Source organism: Trichomonas vaginalis, chromosome II (genome assembly GCF_026262505.1).
Source record: "Trichomonas vaginalis G3 chromosome II, whole genome shotgun sequence".
Taxonomy (NCBI): Eukaryota; Parabasalia; order Trichomonadida; family Trichomonadidae; genus Trichomonas; species Trichomonas vaginalis.
In genome coordinates, this window is record NC_067204.1 from 25,986,376 (window position 1) to 26,005,743 (window position 19,368).

General features: G+C 32.8%; 1 pseudogene across 1 annotated transcript, besides 4 other annotated features; it reads right to left on the reverse strand.

Moving 5' to 3' along the window:
- Nucleotides 1-11: 11 nt before the first annotated feature.
- Nucleotides 12-13,878: a mobile genetic element.
- TVAGG3_0611520 lies at nucleotides 4,555-7,534 on the reverse strand (annotated as a pseudogene). Its single transcript has one exon. A coding segment is annotated over exon 1 (2,980 nt).
- Nucleotides 13,879-17,264: 3,386 nt separating the features above from the next.
- Nucleotides 17,265-17,301: a mobile genetic element.
- A 557-nt stretch (nucleotides 17,302-17,858) lies between these two features.
- Nucleotides 17,859-17,896: a mobile genetic element.
- An 834-nt stretch (nucleotides 17,897-18,730) lies between these two features.
- Nucleotides 18,731-19,368: part of a mobile genetic element that runs on past the window's edge.

Genomic DNA, 19,368 nt, shown 5'->3' on the forward strand with positions numbered 1-19,368 from the left:
AGAGAGATGTTGGCATTTGTTATGTCAACATTTCTCTTTCTTACTTCATGATGGTACTGAACGTCTATTGATAATAAGTCAATAGCAACGTCATTTAAAGGAAATGCTCTTTGCATGGACTGACTGTCTGCTGCCGCGTTGCGGCTTTAGACTCATGAATTCTATCATACTTTATTGACCATTATAGTCTTTAAATGAAGTCAGCGAGTGCTGTTTTTGTTTGTTGCGGTAATGCTTTTGCAACATCTAATATAGCTTTCTGTAAAAGTTGTTTTTTAATTTCCAGAGTGTTCTAGAACTTAGACAACTGTTCGATACATCTTGTAGTAGGATAATAAAATAAAATATTTTTGAAAAATTAGATTTAGATTTTTTTAAAGTTTTTTTTCAAAATAATTTAATATTTTATATTTAAATTGAAAGCACATGCAAGATGTGCAAGTTTTTTTCATAACGAATGTCTCTCGCTACTTTGCTCATCATAGAATGAGTTCAATAATGCTTCATAATGTTAATGTTTATCTTTAACCAAGAAGTTTGTGAAAGAAATCTAAGTTTGGTCAGATATGTCAGGTACTTCCATTAGCTATCGTCAGTGTTGACCGCAAAACGTTATAGCTTCACAAGATTAGCAGTAGTTTTGAAACAAAAGTAGTTTCTTTGTTGAGTATGTCAATGATACTCATTATACTGTACATAATAAGAGACTCTTATTTACATTGACTTCTGTCATATTGGCTTTAAATCTTTCCGAACAGAAAGAATTAAGAAGGGTGAAACAAATGTGAAATATTATTCTTCATCTCTGAAGACAATAACGAACAAGATGTTTATACAGAAATCTTACCAAGGTTGAAGAAGCTTCTATTGACATTGACGAAGAAGTGAAATGGTTGAGAAATAGACCCGAAGCTATTTAAGCAAAAATATATTTTTGGTTAGTCTTCATATCGATATTTTACAACAATTCCCCAATGTATAAACTTTTCAATCGCTTTTCATAAGCTTTGTATGTCTTCAAGAAATTTTGCATAATCTTTAGAAGCATTTAGATATTGTTTTAAATGCTTTGTATGTCTCAGAAATTTTGCATAATTTTTACATGTTGTTCGTTCTCTTCTTCTGTCATGAGTTCCGAATATTTCGAAATTTCATGTTCTTGTCATATGAGATAAAATTTTATAAAAAAATAAAATTAGCTTAGATTTTTTTATTCTTCCCTCTTTGAAGTTAATCGAAATATTCTGTTTATTTTTTCCTATCAAGTAATGTTAAGTCTTCTTTGAAATGTAAAGTATTGTGCAACCTTTGATTGTCATAGTGTGTTTGAGGAAAGTATTTTTGACAATTTCCTTTATTTGCCCATTCGGAGTCATTGAAATCGGTAAGTTTTTTCACGATGAACCAGTTTCTGTCAGATTTTATATATTTTTAGCTAGTCATAAAGCTCTTGTGCGTTTCTTCTGACTAAATGCAACATAACCACATCTTTATCTTCTTCTTTCTCCAACTCTTCAGTAATATTCATATACTTATAACTCTTTTCCTTTCCTTTTGGTACCGAACGCGGTATTCTTTTCTGTATGCTTTTGTCTTTGGATTCATGATTCATCTTTTGCTTGAAGTTTCTTTTCCCATCTCTCCACGTTCTGCTTTATATAGTTCATTCTAACATCATGAAAATATAACAAGATAACGAGGTGAAGCCCACATTGCTACAGCGTTACTAAAAATCTATGACATAATAACTTTCAAACCAGGAGCCAAATTCTTGCGATTTTTCGTACGGAATCTTCTTCTCTCGGTTTTCCGAGGGAAGCAATCATATGAGGAAATCTTCTAAAAGTTCTTTTGTCTGTTGGTTTTCAAAATGATTATGCTTGCTTTGTAGAACGAAGAGCATTCCATTATACTTTGCATTTGTACATGTTCATCTTTGACTGAACGAATGAGACGTACTGTTTTTGTTTATACTGTATGTACTCGTAATTCTTCATTTATGGCTTCATGGACTTAAACTGTTGTTGTGTTCTCTAATGTTGTCATTACTGTCTTTACATACAAAATAAAAAATAATAAAAATAAAACTAACTTTATTTTCTGACTTTCACAAAAGACCAAAATAAACGCTTTAACATGTATTTTTTTCAGCAACTTCGTCAATAATTTTTAATGCTTTATCTATCTCATCTACTTCAAAACGTTTCTTTACCTTTCGTGGGAGCACATACATTTTCTCAAAAACTTCAAGCAGTTTCTGTTTCAGCAGCTCTCTATCATTAACAAACACAACCTTTGACTCTATTGACTGTACTGTCATATCTTTGAGTTATATTATATTGTCCTTCCTATCTTATATCTTTTTGTGTTGAAGTCCTTCGGTTTCTGACGATGTAAGTAAGCACGCACTCTACGCGTTGGATTCAAACCGAGTAGAGATACAGTTTTACATGGATTAGCAGAAGATGAGCACGTCTCGATTACAGTTAGTATTATGTATTGATTATTGCTTAATGTATATTAATTACTAGCCTGTTTAGATATTTATGTGTAGTATAAGAATAGTTGATTAGCTGATATAGATAGATCACATCACATATTGAGGCATCTTAATGGCTGCTATAACACGGTAGACTTATATACACATTTGGATGATATACTATGTGGCATACCTGGTTCATGAGATTATATAGAATATAGTGGACAGTGCTACCAGATTATTACTAGTGTTCACGCTTTAGAAGCTAGCGCAGAGACGAGCTTTGTACTGAGTCGATTAAGCTACAGATTGTATACTGTGCCAGCTCATGTGTGCGCCACTGAGAGAAGGCTATCTACACTGATCTGGTAAATCAAGTGGAGTTTCTGCGAGTTAGTCGTTATAGCGCATCGTTGAGTGAAAATTTTCTGCAATGTGAAGCATTTTCTAACCCAGCTTCGTTTGTTATTGATACTGTTATCGGTATATCATGCCACATCGGTATCTGAGAAGTTAAGTGGTCTTCTTGCTCGATCATCGAAAGAAATATTTATTGGTGTTTCTTTGCTCTGTATCGATTCAGTTCTCTCATTGAGCAGTATTAACAAAAATCACCTATTCAGAATCTAACCACTTTGGGTCAATTGTCCTATCTTTCTAACTGTTTCAAACTCAATGTTTGACATTACTGTCTTTACATACAAAAAACTAATGAAATTCATTTATTTTTGTGCTGAATTCAATAAAAATAATGTTGAGGTGAAGAGGTGAGATCTCACCTTTTTTTTCACCTAATTTTTCACCTCTTCACCTAAAATATATTTTTGTGGTCATGGACTTCGTCCTCGCCGCTTTGCCGTCTTTATGTTAAAAATAAATGGTACCATTAATGATAATCATGACTGTTCTCATTCATGTCTGATTTACATCTAATGAAAAAAGTTTAGAAGAATTTTCTTATTCTTTCTGGCTTATTTTTGTCTTTCCAGTACTCCCGCTCTAATGTCCCAGATGTGTTGACTTTGACTCTCTCAAGTTCTTAGATGGTATAACATCTTCAACGCCTCCTTCATAATCTTACTTTATAAGTGTCATCGTTTATGTTATACCAAGTATTTCAATAACCACTCCTCGCTTTGCTTCGTCAATGTTTCAGCAAGTTTGCCATTACTACTTTCGACTAATTTATTGACGAGGGTAAAACGCAATAGAGTCGTCAGCAGCTTTTATATAAGATACCATTACCTTGCGTAGAGTCTACGATATAATAGGTTTCTACTTAACCTTAAACGTTTCTTTGTCAACGGTTTGTCGTCAAGAACTAACACGAACTTTTGTACAGGAATGAGGGTAAATTTGTGTTGAATTCTGATATTTTTGTGTTTGATTCGTTTCTTTTGTTATATACTTTTCTTCTTGTTGTTGTCTCATTGAATTTGGTGTATGTCCTGTTGTAGAGTGTGTTGAGGAATTATAATACTTCGAGAAAATGTTTCATTGTTTCTTCGGTAAAGTCTCGCCTCTTGATTTAAAACTCTGAGAGTCCTTATGAAGCGGTTTATGATGCCGAGTATGTTATGGTTTATGGTCTTCAGTAAGTGTATGAGTTATGTTATGCTTAATGAGAAAATCTGTGATTTCATTGGCTGAGGTATGCACTGTCTTGGTCTGATGGTTAAGTACTTGGGCTATGTTCTGCTACAAACTTTTGTAAAACCTCTTAACACTTCAGAGTTCTTTATTTTTCATGTGATATGCATATGCTTTACGAGTGTTAACATTAATGAAGATGAGGAATGGTTTATGTCCTCCTTTTCTGCTTTGAATGAGAGTGTCAAATTGGTATGCGTCAAGGAGCGTTGGAGTAAATTGGTAAAAGTAGTCGTAAGGGTTTATTTTTGTTTGATGTACAAACATTTTTGTCAAGAACCTTTTCACTTCAGCTCTGTTAGTAAATCCCAACTCTTTGCAGCTTCATTGAACTTCTTTAAATGACTCCATGGATGTTGTTTCGAATACTTTCTTCAAAGCTCATTTATGTAAAGTTAAAGATTTTATTCTAAGCTCAAGCGCGTTCATTGAACTCTATAACGCATGCGAATACAGTCACAAATGGTGGCATATAAATTGCACCCGAGCCTGTTGGATTTGTTGTGAAAGTGTGTGAATGATTTCCTCCTGGTTCAGTTGGTCGAAAAATCTTTTTTGCTGCATTGTTATAAAGATGGAGATAAAACATCATGACCGGCTTCATACTCTTGAGTTGTATAATGGGTGGTCTCTTAATGAGTGGCTATGGTCGCCAGAAAAGTTTGTCGTTCCTGTATGAGTGTGCGGTGGAAGTTTGCTTCTTTAATTTTCTTCGAACCTCCTGTTTGCTTTGAAAGAGTTAGCACAAGTATAAGAATTTATCTACAATCTGTTCCCACGTACCAAAACCTAAAACACTTGCTGGATTTGTTGAATTCATTGATGTATAAATAGAGCCTATAGGATATATGGTTTCAAAGAATCTGAGTCTTTCATTGTTTGAAGTTCATGTTTAACATTTATAAATCCTTTTGCCATCTACAATATTTATATTGTTTGTTATTAACATTAGGAAAGTAGGAGGATAAATTCTTTGTTCTTGTAGCAGTTTCAGCCGTTCTTCACTGTTTTTGTTACTATTTCGATGCATGCTTTAATTTCGTTAATCTTGATTGTTTGAAATTCTTCATGTGTATGGTTCTTGTCGGCTTTTTCCATTAAGCGCAGGCATTTACTTCCGACTTCTTTGCATAATTTTCATCTACATAAGTTTTGTCAGCTTTCTTATCTAACATTGCTGGTAGTTCGTATGCTTCAAAGTTTCTGGCATGACCTTCAATGTTCATACATCTGTTATCTAAATTGTTTAGTGTATCTTTTACGCTTGTACTTGGATTCTCTAAAGGTGCACTTGAACCCAAATCATAGTTCAATATTATGTCGTCTGCTCTAACAGTAGTGAAGGATTTATGTGTATGTTCTTTGTCAGCTTTACTATTTAATGTAGCTTGAAGTTCATTTATATCGGAGATATTGTGTTTATGAGATTTCAAAACTTTGTTCATTGCTTCGAGTTCAACTTTGTCAGCTTTACTTTTAATAGCATTCTTCAAACGTTATTTTTGCCTTAACTCTCAATGTAAATCTTGGTTCAACTAATACACCGTTAACATTGAAGTAGAGGCATAAATTTCACCCGGTATAACCAAATGCTTCTGGTGCTTTAGCTACATCATACTGTACAGTACAGCTTATGTCATAACCTTTAGCATGAATGTATTTATAATCTTCTTTCATTAACATTTTTTGTCTTCGCTTCATCACTTCGTGTTAAATATCCATGGTAGTCCGTTATAATCTGTTCGTCTGAAGTTATATAATGAACATGGTTTTTATCTGCTTTTTTGTGAAGAAGTTCAACAACTTTTGCTTCACTTATGTTACCAGTGTCACTTTAATTTATTTTTGTCAGCATTGCGTTCAAAACTTCATAAAGACTAACTATTTCTTTTGGTTCTTGAAACATGAGTCAAAAGTCTTTCTTAACATTACATCTTCAACTGTTATGACTGAGTCAATACCTTTCTCTTTTATTGTCTTAGCTAACTGACCTAAAACAACGAACATATAGTCTAAAATATTTATCTTCAGTGTTAAACACTATACAGTTTTCACGAATTGTTGTGTTTGTTCTGTTAAAACTTCTTTAAACTCAGGATATATATTCAGTAGATTTTCAACAATTGTTTGAACCACTTGTCCCTCCTTCATCTAAATCTTGTTGCCATTAAAGGATGTAAATTAATTGGTTCAATAATTCCGAGACGAGGGTTGTAGCAAGTCCGTCGAACATATTTTTACGTTTGAGTGCCCAGTTAGTTAGTTTCTTTGTATTATATGTTACTTTACCCATAAATTTTTGAGACCGTCAAAGAAACTTCCCTGTATTTCCATGTAATTTAGCAAACTCAACATAAAACTTCATGCTATCTATGCCACCAAAAAGCCCAGAGTGCATCTATCTCACTTTGCATGGTTTATAAGAGATGCAGTTGTTACACCTGATGAAAATAAAGTAAACAACCACCCTAACCAACTCTTACCTGCTCCACTTTGTTCTACTTTACAAAATCACTGATATGATTTTTAAGTATTTTTCGTAAGTAATGTGTCTCCAGGTGTAACGTCTCTAACGATATTATCTCCGTCAAAAGTCAATGTTCTAACTTGTGTCCGTGCAGCCTTTATTTTAAGACATGCATAGTCTGGTGTTTGAGGAGCAGAAGGCTCGATGTATGTAATTTTAAAGAAATCGTCATAATTTTTCTTAAAGGTTTCATATGTTGTTTTGAATGTATTGAACCTCATTATTATATCAAGAAGTTTTGTCAATGAGTCAGCAATTGCTTCATCTACTGTTGACGTTTTTGAGTTTTATTTCTGCTGAGTCGTTTATGAATGGTACTTGACATTGAGTTGTATATGGTCAAATCCTGTAGGACCCAAATGAAGCAAGTAGTCTAAATATCACGAACAGACTTTGAGACAGTTGTGTCGTTCTTCATGACGATTTCACCATTTACAATGAATGGCATAGTCATGAAGTTATTTGTGGGTCAAAACCAGAAGGATTAAATGAAGGCATATAGTTCAGCGCCTCATACACTGACTTATACACTGTTTCATTATTTTTTGACACAATTTCACCATTTACAATGAATGGCATTGTCGAAGGAGTTGTTTTTGTATCGAACCTGAGGATTGAAGTTAAGAATGCTTTCAAGAGCTTCATATACAGACCTATAAACAGTTGTGTGTTCTTCATGACAACTTCACCATTTACAATGAATGGCATAGTACATGGAGTTAAAATAGGGTCAACTTTTCATAGTCCTTCATGTTATATATTTCTCAGTATTTCCATCAGAAATAACAATATATTTGTCAGTAAGTGTGAGAGAGTATTGACCAAAATATAAACGTTTAGCTCTGTCAGCTTCATACGCATAATGCAGCTATACTCATATTTTAATGAGATAAAATGTTTTCTATTTTGCAAAGTACAGACCCAAACGAATACGGGACAGTAAAGCTACAAACAAACTTAGGTCTACAGAATGAGGCGCTTGCATTCAGAATGGTTGACTTCAAATACTATCGCTTCATTCGTTATAACAGATGAAACAGATTTCATGGAGATTGAAATAGATTGGAAAGAAGCACGAAATAAGATTTCACAATAATGTAGAATATAAGATGGAAACATTAGCTGGAGTGTTAAATTGCTCTCATAAATACTACAAATAAACAAGGATAACGAAGAAACTTAATGAATGTTAAACTTATTGCAGGAGTTTTGAAGTTCAGTTATGCGAAGGAGTTTAAGATAACAACGAATGAGTCATAGAGTACAACTTCTTTTGGTGCATACCATATGACATTTCCTTTGAAAAGGTTTGACAAAACGATTGAGATGAAATCTGTTCCATACGTATGTTATGGCAATTGTTTATACATTGAGTCTAAAATAGCTAATGTCACAGGCATTTCAGGAGTTAATAGTAAAGGTTCAGTAGAATATAAATCCTTCTGTTATGCAGTCAATTCAATGTTCATTCAAACGTTTCCTGTCGTAGCAACTCATTTAGGTAAATGGGTTCGCATTAGTCCTCATTAATTTGAAAGACATGCAATTCAGACTTGTTGACTTTCAAGGAGAGCCTGTAGAACTGAAGGCACCAGTGCGAATGACTGTTGAAGTTGACTTTTTAGAAAATATTAAATGCAACAGCTTACAAGAGAACTCAGAGCTAAAAATATAAAGTATGAATGTTATGTTTAGGTCATGAACTTTGGTTGTTGCTGTTTGATGAAACAAATGAGTTAGTTATGTCAGTCAAGAGAACAGAAAAATATTGTGTTAGTGAAAACTGCACCAAGTCAATAAGATTAGGTTTGCATTATAGAAGATGAGTTCGATACTGTTGAAGAAGTTTTGGATAGATATTACAAATTGCTTTAATTATACTAAAATATTTCAAGCAAAGTTTATATTCTGTTGAAAGTTTTGTATATTCATTCGAATATTTATACTTAAACTCAACCTCTGTAGTTCCTGGTGTTTTCAATGATGCGAGATGTTACCTATTTTCATGAATAGTGGAGTTTGACCGCAGCATTCGATTCAGGGTCGAGATAGTCAATGACACATTGTTTCCCTGTTATTCGTGAGATAACATTTTCAAGGTCCTCCTTTGTTAGAATTATTTGGTTCTTACTAATAGAGATTTGTCAAAAGCTTCTTATCGTCTTTGAGTAAAATTGTTTGGTATAACTGAAGAAGGTAATGGTCTACGTTATCTGAAGGATTTGTTTGAACATTTGTGTAAGGATTGTCGTTGACTTCTCTTGAAAGAATTTGGTCCAGTGGTGGATACTCTAACTTAACATCTGATGTAGCGTTAGCGTTTGAAGCTGAGTTAAAATTCACTGACTTAAGTTCTGTTCTTTTTCTTTAACACTCTGAACTATAGTTCTTTATGACAATATTGTTTGTCGTTCGTGAGTCAACATTTGATGTTGGTTCAATTGGAACATTAACGGCACCAGCTAAGATGGATTTGCTTCTCATTTCATATAGAATAAAAACCTTTTATATGTATGAAATGAACGATATACTCGACAAGGGTTTGAATGTAAAGCTAACGAATGAAAATATTGTTGAATTCACTGAGACAGGTGCTGTGTATAAAGATGTAGAACTACTGAACAAAAGAGCTAAGGGAAGAAGCAGGAACATGAACAAAAGGGTGGAAGCCTATAAAAATTTATGTCAATGATGGCTCAAGAGGTTCAAACATAAAGTATGCAGAAAGTTATAGAGTTTATGCTCTCAAAAGGTGAAAAGCCTTCATTTAAGAAAAGCTATTCTAACGCATATCCTCAAAAGCTAACGGATGGGGAAGTGGATGATATGAATGACAGCAAAAATATTAACAGAAATGGCGACAGAGATGCATGGAATTTGTTTACCATCAGTCAATTGAAGGTTAAACTTTAAAACAATGTTGGTCGTTCCCATGGAATATTTTTGACTTTATGGTATTAGTCATGATATGAATCTCAAGGTATGAACGAGGAGAGATGAGAGACTTATATGCTTCCCAAAATTTCTTCAAAAGGTAATGTTATACCTGACTGTTTCCAAATGATGTTCATATCAACGTGAGAAACCTTGAAAGATAACGAAGTCAGTTATGGACGTTTTATGTTTAAAGCTAAAAACCTCCATGTTTGCATAAGTATTGCTACAGTTAAGTGGTAATGTCTGACTTTAGTAATGATGTTAGCTAATGGTGAGTCTGGTTTTGACACTAACCTTTTCCGGCGAAGTCGTCACAAACGAGCAGAGTGTTTGAAGGATATTTTTTGAAGGGGTATTTTGAAAGTTTTGATAGAATGTAGTTTGTCAGTCGTTTCATATCGTAAACTCCTGAGTATTGACGTAAGTGGTGTTTGTCAATAATTCTTTCCATCTCTTCTGAAGTCTTTTGCATTCCCTGACTGTATAAATTCAACGATGGCATAATATTTCCTCTACGGTCGAATGTAACGTTGAAGAAATTCAATGAGTTCACTGTCTGGAACTTTAACGACAGAGGCTTGAACTTTTGACATAAATGTTTTCGCTGTTGAGTCTATAGAGTCTGAAGTTGCTGAATAATGATTTGGTCATAAATAGAGTCATTTCCTAAACGTTCTGTTATGAGTATATGACGAATGAGGTTAAATGTCTTACCTGAACCCATCTTTCCACAATAGAAATAACACCATTTGAACAGAACTCATAGTTTCCTTACTGAAAGGAAGAATGAGAGAAGAGTTAAGTTTGTCTGTAGTTTCATTCATGTCTTCATCTACGTCATGTATTAAATGCTTCATTTTTATCTCCATTAAAAAATGCAAGTCAGAAATATTCAGACATAGCACCGAGTCTAACTGACAAGAGTATAAAGATATACTATGAACCGTTATGATGAAACCTACCAAAATTCAAGAAAGTCAGTATACTTATGAATATCCAAGACACTGGGTAGAGTATGTAGGAGGTGAGAAAGCTATTGAAATCAGACAGGTTCGAAGTATCCAGCAGGAAGAACAATTATTATTGAAGAACTTTAATGTTTTGAGATATAATGATGAAACAAAGAAGCAAGAATAGTTTCCCTGTTGCTGTGTATGTGAACTTAGATACAGGAGATGACATGAAAGTTTTTAATACAAAGCTTCAAACGGTAGTGAGAGAACAACTGACTGCGGAAGGAACCCATTACCTTCAGAAGTTACCATAGCAATAAATTTGAAACAAACTCAATAGATTTTAAAGTCGTCTCTGCAAAGAAGTCAGGTTTTACATTTAATGAAGCAGATGTATATTCGAATGAAAACTTCAAAGCTATTGCATGGTTAGATAATGACGATTGCTTTAAGAAAATATTTAAATACAGTGCTCAACGATGTCAATAGATGACCTTCGTGGATGTTACCATCGACATTTACAGTAGAAGGTTCAGCAGGATTGCTTACAAGATTGTCATTGGTGGTATTTGGTCTCGTGAGAACATTGTTATAAAATCCAGTATAAGTGAATTTGCTGAAGAATCTATATTATGTCTTTCAAACTACATGTATTCGCCGCCGAAGCATTATAGTATAACAAACTTTGTCAGTAAGTTTAACATAAGACTTGTCGAACCTTCTTCAATGAAAGATGTTGTGCTACCCAAGACGGAAAGGATGGACTCATTATTGAGATGATTTTAATTGCATATTAAATGAGCTTGTTCTTGAAGGTCATTCATGATGAAATAACTGTTGTAGAAGATGTTAGCAATTGTTCAGACATTTTGAAGCGTATAGATGAGATAGAAAGAAGTTAGATAGACCGCAAAGCGGTGAGGGGAAGCCGTGAGAACGCTTATGTTTCATTGACTTTCTCCAGTAACGAGAACTTTTATGAGATAATATTGAAGAGAGATGATTTTAATATGGTGTAATATGGTAGCTGGGCAGCTTTAGGCGCAATGGGAACAAAAGCATTAGCATTTGGAGCAAAGCACTTGGAGCTTATGACGCAGTAAATAAAATGAGTGGAGGAAGGGTTTTCGAGAACATTAGATGCAAATAAAGGGAAGATTGGAGGCTGGGTTGCAAAGAAGTTAAGATTAAATAAAATAGGGCTCATAAATAAAGCATCCAATTTGGTTGCGACTGAGTCAGAAAATGCTTTAGGAAAGGACGATGATTTTGCAAAACACGCAAAAGACTTTAATGACCAGATGAAAGGTGAAACAATGCATTTAAATAGATTTGATGGAACTAAAGAAAATGTTTCTTCTCCACCAGTAGTTCTTCCGTATGGTCCCTATGGAATGTATGGAAACCCTTACGAAAGACCATTTGACCCATTGACTGGTGGAAGTAATTGGTATCATTATGGACGAAGAAGAAAGACAGTCAAGCTGGAGACAGACGTGAAGAAAGCAACTAAAAAGAAACCAAGGAAGAGAGTTATAAAGCAATGAATTCAACAGGGTGAAAAAAGAGGTGAGATTTCACCACTTCACCTAAATTTATTTTTGCGCTATGTTTTCATACGTGTGAAGTCGTTAGTGAAGTCGTTAGTGAAGCACAGCAATGGGAGGAGTTGCAATACTTTTGTAAGTGAGAACGTTTATTTTTTATTAGTGAGGTGAAGTGGTTGACGGCTTTGTAAATATTTAAGGTTAAGTTAGTGTTGTCGTTTGTGTTGTAAAATATACGTTAACGGTTTCGTAAAGTGTCAAAACCGCTAAGTGGTGTAAGGAGGCGCGCAGTGCCTCCGTACACGACTTAGCCATACTAACTCATGGCAAAATGTACACACTGCAAGCAGAAGATAAAACTACTATTGCCAGACCTCGTTTCAAACTTGTCAAAGTTCAAGGTGGTATACTTTCAAAGACAGTTCCTAACAAATATAAGACAACTCCTGACGAATATGCTAAAGAAGTTGAAAATGACGACTAAGCAATTCTATACCATGCGTAAACTGTCATGTAAGGTGGCATGTATTCTTTACTTTGTCCGTTGTTTGTGTATATCCTGAAACGAAATGTGTATGGTTTCCTTCTCCCTGAGTGTCACTCCAGTAACAATTTATAGCAAACTTAACGTCGTCTTTAACATCATTATCCTTTACCTTTTGTCATTCCTGACAATCCCAATATCTATGCTTATGCCAACCTGCTTGAGATGTACTTAAATCTATGTAGTGACTGTGTGCAGGTAAATTTTCACTGAAATCGTTTTACTTCCACCTGTTTCCTTTGAAGAGTTTGCACAATACAAAACCTGTCGACTATTTGTTCCCATGCACCAACACCAAACATTACTTGAGGACCTCTTGCTTCCATAGATGTATAAATAGAACCTACTGGGTTCATTAAATCAAACATATGAGATATTATAGGATTGTCTCTTTTGAACTTAAAATATAGTGCAACTATTTCAGGTTTCTTCTGGTTTGTGTCAGAATATTTTTTATAAATATAATCTAATGTTTTCAGGGTAGGTAAGTCTTGACTATAATATTTATTTCTGTCATCTGTATAATATATTATACTATTCTCGTTTTTTCTATTGCATTATATCTTTTATATCTATAATAATCTAAATATAATGTTAGCTTTTGTTCATCTACATGTGGTGTTCTGTCGTCATCTCCATAGTCATAATAATGTGGTGCTGGAGCTGGGTCAGGCAATGTCATATCTGCCATTTCATAAACTCTTAAATATTTCTTTTGTTCGTCTCCATATAAGTTTAAGTAGCAGTTGTTGTCTAATGGAACTTTAACTTGTGTACCATCATTCTTTTTTATAGCTTACATACATTTCATTGTTATTTTTTCGGAATGAGTTTATACCGTGTACCATTTTCTAAGGACTGTACCAACTGCCATCTAAAATTTTTATTTTCTTCATTGACAGAAATGTCACCAACAATAGTTTCAATATTTTTTGTTCCTATCAAACTTTGGTATATTTCATTGACATATGTTTTTATCTGCTTTATTTTCAAGGCTAACGTTTAAGTCTGTTATTTCAGATATAGAATGTGTATGTCCAACGTCACTTTTACTGTTTAAGGTTTCTTGTAAGTTTGTAATATTTGCAATGGTATGTGTATGTCCAACGGCACTTTTCCTGTTTAAGGTTTCTTGTAAGTTTGTAAATATTTGCAATGGTATGTGTATGTCCAACGTCACTTTTACTGTTTAAGGTTTCTTGTAAGTTTGTAATATCAGATATAGAATGTGTATGAGTCTTATCTGCTTTTGTCTCTAATGTTTCCTTAAGACTTGGTATTTGGTTAATATAATGTATATGAGTCTTTTTAGAATATTCGTTTTCAGCTCTTGTCACTTCACTTGACATTTTATTGTCAAATATGTTTTGTCTGCTAGTTCAGGATGAGTATGTTCTTTTGTTGCATAAGCATGTTTAGCTCTTCTCTTTCTTTTGCTATTGCATCGTCTACATATTCTTTGTCAGCTTTGTTGTCAACATCTGCTTTCAAAAGAAGTTCATTTATAGGTTTTCTCGTTTAAAGTTCCTTTGTTGGATTTATACAGACAGTATGGTTCTTATTGTCTTGAAACAGAAACTCATCTGTCATTGGGTTTAATGTCAGTTTTAAGTTTCCATCCTTCAATGACTCAGATATCTTAGAATAGTTTGAAAAGTTTGTTGTGTTCTTATTTAGAGCTTGCATAATGAGTTGTCGGTTTGTGTTATTTCTCTCATAGACGCTGTTTCATTTGACATTTTTATTATAGATAAAATATGCTTCCAATAGAAAAAGAAAATTCTAGAGTTGCTACAACTAAACCATTAGATGAACTTTTCTTAATGTCGGTCAAAGTTTGAGACAGATACCGTAAAGCATGAAGGCTATCGTTTTGACTACCCATTAAGATGGTTAAGAGACCCATCTGTCACAAAAGCTATTGGCTTTCGTAGAATGAAGTTCATTTCAGAAGCCATACATGGTTTCCCATTTACGGTCGGTTTTGAAGTTCGATACTATAACAAAAGAAAAACGTATGTATGAGAAATTTGAACAAGGAAAACTTTTATACAAGTTAATTTGCTTATAAACTTAGAAACAACTCTCAAGCTTTTCAAGAAAAAATAAACGATATCTATATTGAATATGCAAAACCAGAAACCAGTTTAACATTGACGAAGGAGAATACCATCTCGATATTATTTATGACAGGAAAAATGCAACTGTTAAAATCAATAAAATAGAAGACCTTGGAGAAAACGTTTATATTTCTACAAATATAACAACTTGGCATGGTATAGATTTATGAGGATGTTAAATCAGCCTGCAGCATATCCAGTACACCCGGACTATTATGAAGTCGAAAACCCTAATGGAACATATGAAAATATTTTCGACCAAGATGCTATTATTGTTCATGCTTCATTTTCTGGCGCCCAAAACTCTTTCTTATGCTTGGCAAATGACTTTTACGAAAAACCTACAAAGTTATATGAACCGCCGAGTGGAAGTATTTCAGACTTTCAAGTATGGTTTACTACAGATGGAAGAAAAAGAATAATTCCATTATACCATGCGTTTTACTTAGAACTTAGTTTCATATACAACTACTATCGAACGATAAAAATATAATTTTTTAATACGGTTGAGGTGTTGGATTTGGTTGCCAACTTGACTGTGGTGCAGGTTCAGGCTGTTGTATAACAGGAGCTTGTTCTTCTGGTTCAGGGTCTTTAGGTATAATACCAACAAACTGACCTACTCTTTTACCAATATTTTTGACACCGCTCCATACTCCTCTTCCGACAGATTTTATTCCATTCCATATACCTCTTCCAACTCTTCTGAAGAAGTTTCCAATACTACTGAAGAAACCCATTTTACTATATGTAAAAATCTAATGTCCGCCTAGTCTTTTGCGTTTCCTGTTGAGTTCCATAGCATTCTTTAACTGGAGCTCATACATTCTGTTTCTCCTCTGGTAGAAAACATATTCTGAGTCAACTCCTGTGTTCGCGTCATCTGCATAAAGTTGTTTATATCCCACTTCAGGGTTTGTATAAAACTCTTTCCATCTCATATTTGCATACCATGGTGGCAAACCTAACGCAGCGTCATTTGACATGGCAGTTTGCATTTGTACATCTGTTGGCACTTGACCATAGTTTGCCATTGCAGTTTGTATTCTAACTTCATTTGGAATATTCTCTGGGTTTGGTTGTCCAGGTTGCTGTGCATTCGCTAAGTTCTGTGCGTCCATTTAATATTAGATAAAAATATCTCTTACGAGTACATATACTGAACATTTGCAGGCATTGGTTCATCTTCATATTCTCTGTACTTTTCTGCCACGTCAAATAAATAAATGACACAATGGAAAAAACCTAAAACTAACAATCCGATTTCAAACCACATTTACTTACTAATAAAATTTCTTTATTGTGACACTTTCTCCGGTTTATAGGACCTCTCTCATATTCTATCTTGTCATATATAAACTCATAGTCATGTATGTCCTCTAACCATCTCATAACGGTTTCCAAACCACTTTTATCGGATGTAAAGTAAAAGCATGGATGGTTATGTATAACGTCTAAAGTTTCTAAAGAGTCTCTCAAAGTCCAGTCTACTTGGTATTGAAAATCCCATGTGTTATAGAACGGCGGGTCCACTATAAAGAAAACATTTTCCTTGTCTTTATATTTTTCATACAACTCTGTCCAATGACATCTCACAAACTCTATACCCTCAATATATTTTTCTATGTCCTCTTTGAAAACATTTGTATAGTTAAGATATAAAACTTTTGACATAAGTGTTTCAATGTCATGAACTCTTATAGCACCACTATATAATAGTCTAGCAGATATACTATCCCAGTCTATATATTCTGCTTTTTTCAAAACCTCTCTCACAATATTTTTCTTATCTAATGGTATACGTTCCATCTTACCTATAGGTATCTTTTCTTTTAACTCTTTCAATATATTGTTTGTGTCTGGAATATGTTTGAGACGGTCCATATAGTTGTCGAAGTCATTGCATATAATCTTTGAGTCTGGGAATATTGTATGACACAAATGGGATATATAGAAACTTCCACCGAACAAATCTACAAATGTTAGACCATTCGGTAGTTTCTTAAGTTCTCTCAATATAATATCTTTACATCTACTCTTATTTCCAAAGAACGGTAACGGTGGTTTTGTAAAATTCATTTATATATAATAATAAAAATGTTTTTACCCGAAAAGTGACAGAAAAGTGACAAAGCATGAAAACATATATAATTTGTGAAAAGCGACACATTATATAATGTTTTCGACCCAGAAGAAGGCTTCTTCCCAGAAGCAATGGAGGAAGAAGAAGAGTCCTCCGAATTCACACCAGAAGACTAACAATTTTCCGAATAAAAACTTCATTTATACTAAACATCTTCGGGGCTAGAGGGCGCAACGCGCCTGGAAGCCCCACTTACCTGACCTTAATATTGTTAGCATATATAAAATAAACATTTTGGGAAAAATTATAAAATTTTCCAAAATTTACCATCGAAAATTTTCCCAAAAATTTTCAAAATTTTCCCAAATATCCATCAACATTTTTCCCAAAAAATTTCACAGGAAAGTTTGCCAAAGCGGAACTGTAATAAACAGAAATTCATCAAAAGTGACAGCTCTCAATTTTTTGACATTTGTAAATTCTAAATTGAATGAGAAAAATGAAATAATACTAAGCATAATACAATATTCTAGATTTAATTATAATTAGGAAAAAGTTAGTTTTGAGAGTACTTTTCATAGGCATATAGAATGAAATCTTCTGAAAAATAATATCACATAAACTCATATTATTTTCTAATATATAACTATTTTATATAAAAATCAAATTCAATGATCTTAAAAGCGAAGGATAAACCTCAAAATTTACGAATATAATGAGTGGGAATATTTCATATGGTTTTATGATAGATAAGCATTATATTCCCACTCATTATATTCGTAAATTTTGAGGTTTATCCTTCGCTTTTAAGATCATTGAATTTGATTTTTTATATAAAATAGTTATATATTAGAAAATAATATGAGTTTATGTGATATTATTTTTCAGAAGATTTTGTGTTCTTCTTCAAAATTTTATTTTTTTATTAAAAAGAATCTTTACAAAATATACATTTACTTTAATTAATATTTAAAAACGTGCTCTATCAAAAGTTCCAAAAATTCAATATTTTAGCTTTTCTGAGGTGTCACTTTTGATGAATTTCTGTTTACAACAGAACCCATCTAATATGTTCAATTCATGAAAATTTTATTTTAATTTACTAGGTTTATATAAACTTTTGAACCTTTTATAATGTCTATAGCAACTCAAATCAATTGCAATTCATTAATTTATTTGTTTGAGACAAATCATTAATTTATTGATTTTTTTTGAAACAAAAAAAGGACATAGGAACTATTCAATTTGTTTGTAATCCTTTTTTATCCACACTTGCTGAAAAAATAAAAAAAATTAATTGTTATATAAAATATCTTTGTATTTTGATTACATATTCTATATGTGGTATTCCGCAAATCATATTTCATATTCCATATGTGGTATTACATATTTCAATAAAAGGCACTTAATGTGCATTTTCTAATTCAATTAGATTTGCACATTAAGTGCCTTATTATTATAATAACTTTAATATGGAATAAGTCGAGTTTATTCCAATATACGAGCTTATGCTCATATGTCGGGTTAAAATCTGGCGTTTGGCAATGTCGCAAAACGTCGATATGCTAATTCCTAAAAAATTTTTTTTATGAAAAAATTCTTTATTCGCAAAAGGTATAGTATTTGCTCATGTACGAACATATGCGAGAAATTCCCATTTTGCTTATTTTGAAAACATAGAAAAAATTGAATTACTCGTAGAATCCATTGAGAATGAATGGTTTGGAAAATTTATTAATTAAAAATATAATATAAATCATTATAATTGATTTAAAATTGAATTGAATCCCGAACAAATTAAGAACATCGTATTGAAATTACCAGGCCGCTATCAATCTTCATATATATTTATAGATGGAAAAAGAACTTTTTGATAGAGGTTGCAAATTGTTATAGACCGAAAATAGATTTTTTCGGTTTTCTCTTCAAATAATTGAAAGAATGATACTATTATAGGTTTATTATATTATATAGCATATAATCATGCTATAGCCGAAAATTATAAGTTTTGAGAAGATTGAATATAACACAAATAAATTTGAATGTAAGTTAAATTGCTTGTTGTTTTTAATAGCTATTTAATGTGAAATCCAATATTGCAAAATTCAAATTGAATGATTGAAAGAACAGAAAAAGTCATTCTTTTCAATTTCGAATATGTTTCATTGTATTTATAATTATATGGCAAATAAGATATTTAAACTTGATTTTTGAAGGAAAATTCACAAAATTGAATAAATTCAAATAATTTTTATTCAAAAATAAACTAGTTATTTGAGTTTAATACTAATTATCTATTCAAACTACAAAGTTTGTAATTTAAAATATTTTGTGAGATCAGATTGAATTAATTCAAGGTTCTTTTCAATTAATATTAATGACCATATTACGCATTTTCGAACATTCTAAACCAAATATATAAAAATGGGAGACGAATGTTAAATTTGCTAGACATGGGGGAGTTGTCTGCAAAGTTTTAGCTCTTATCTCTAACAAAAAATTAATTTTTAAAAAAATGACCGAATACG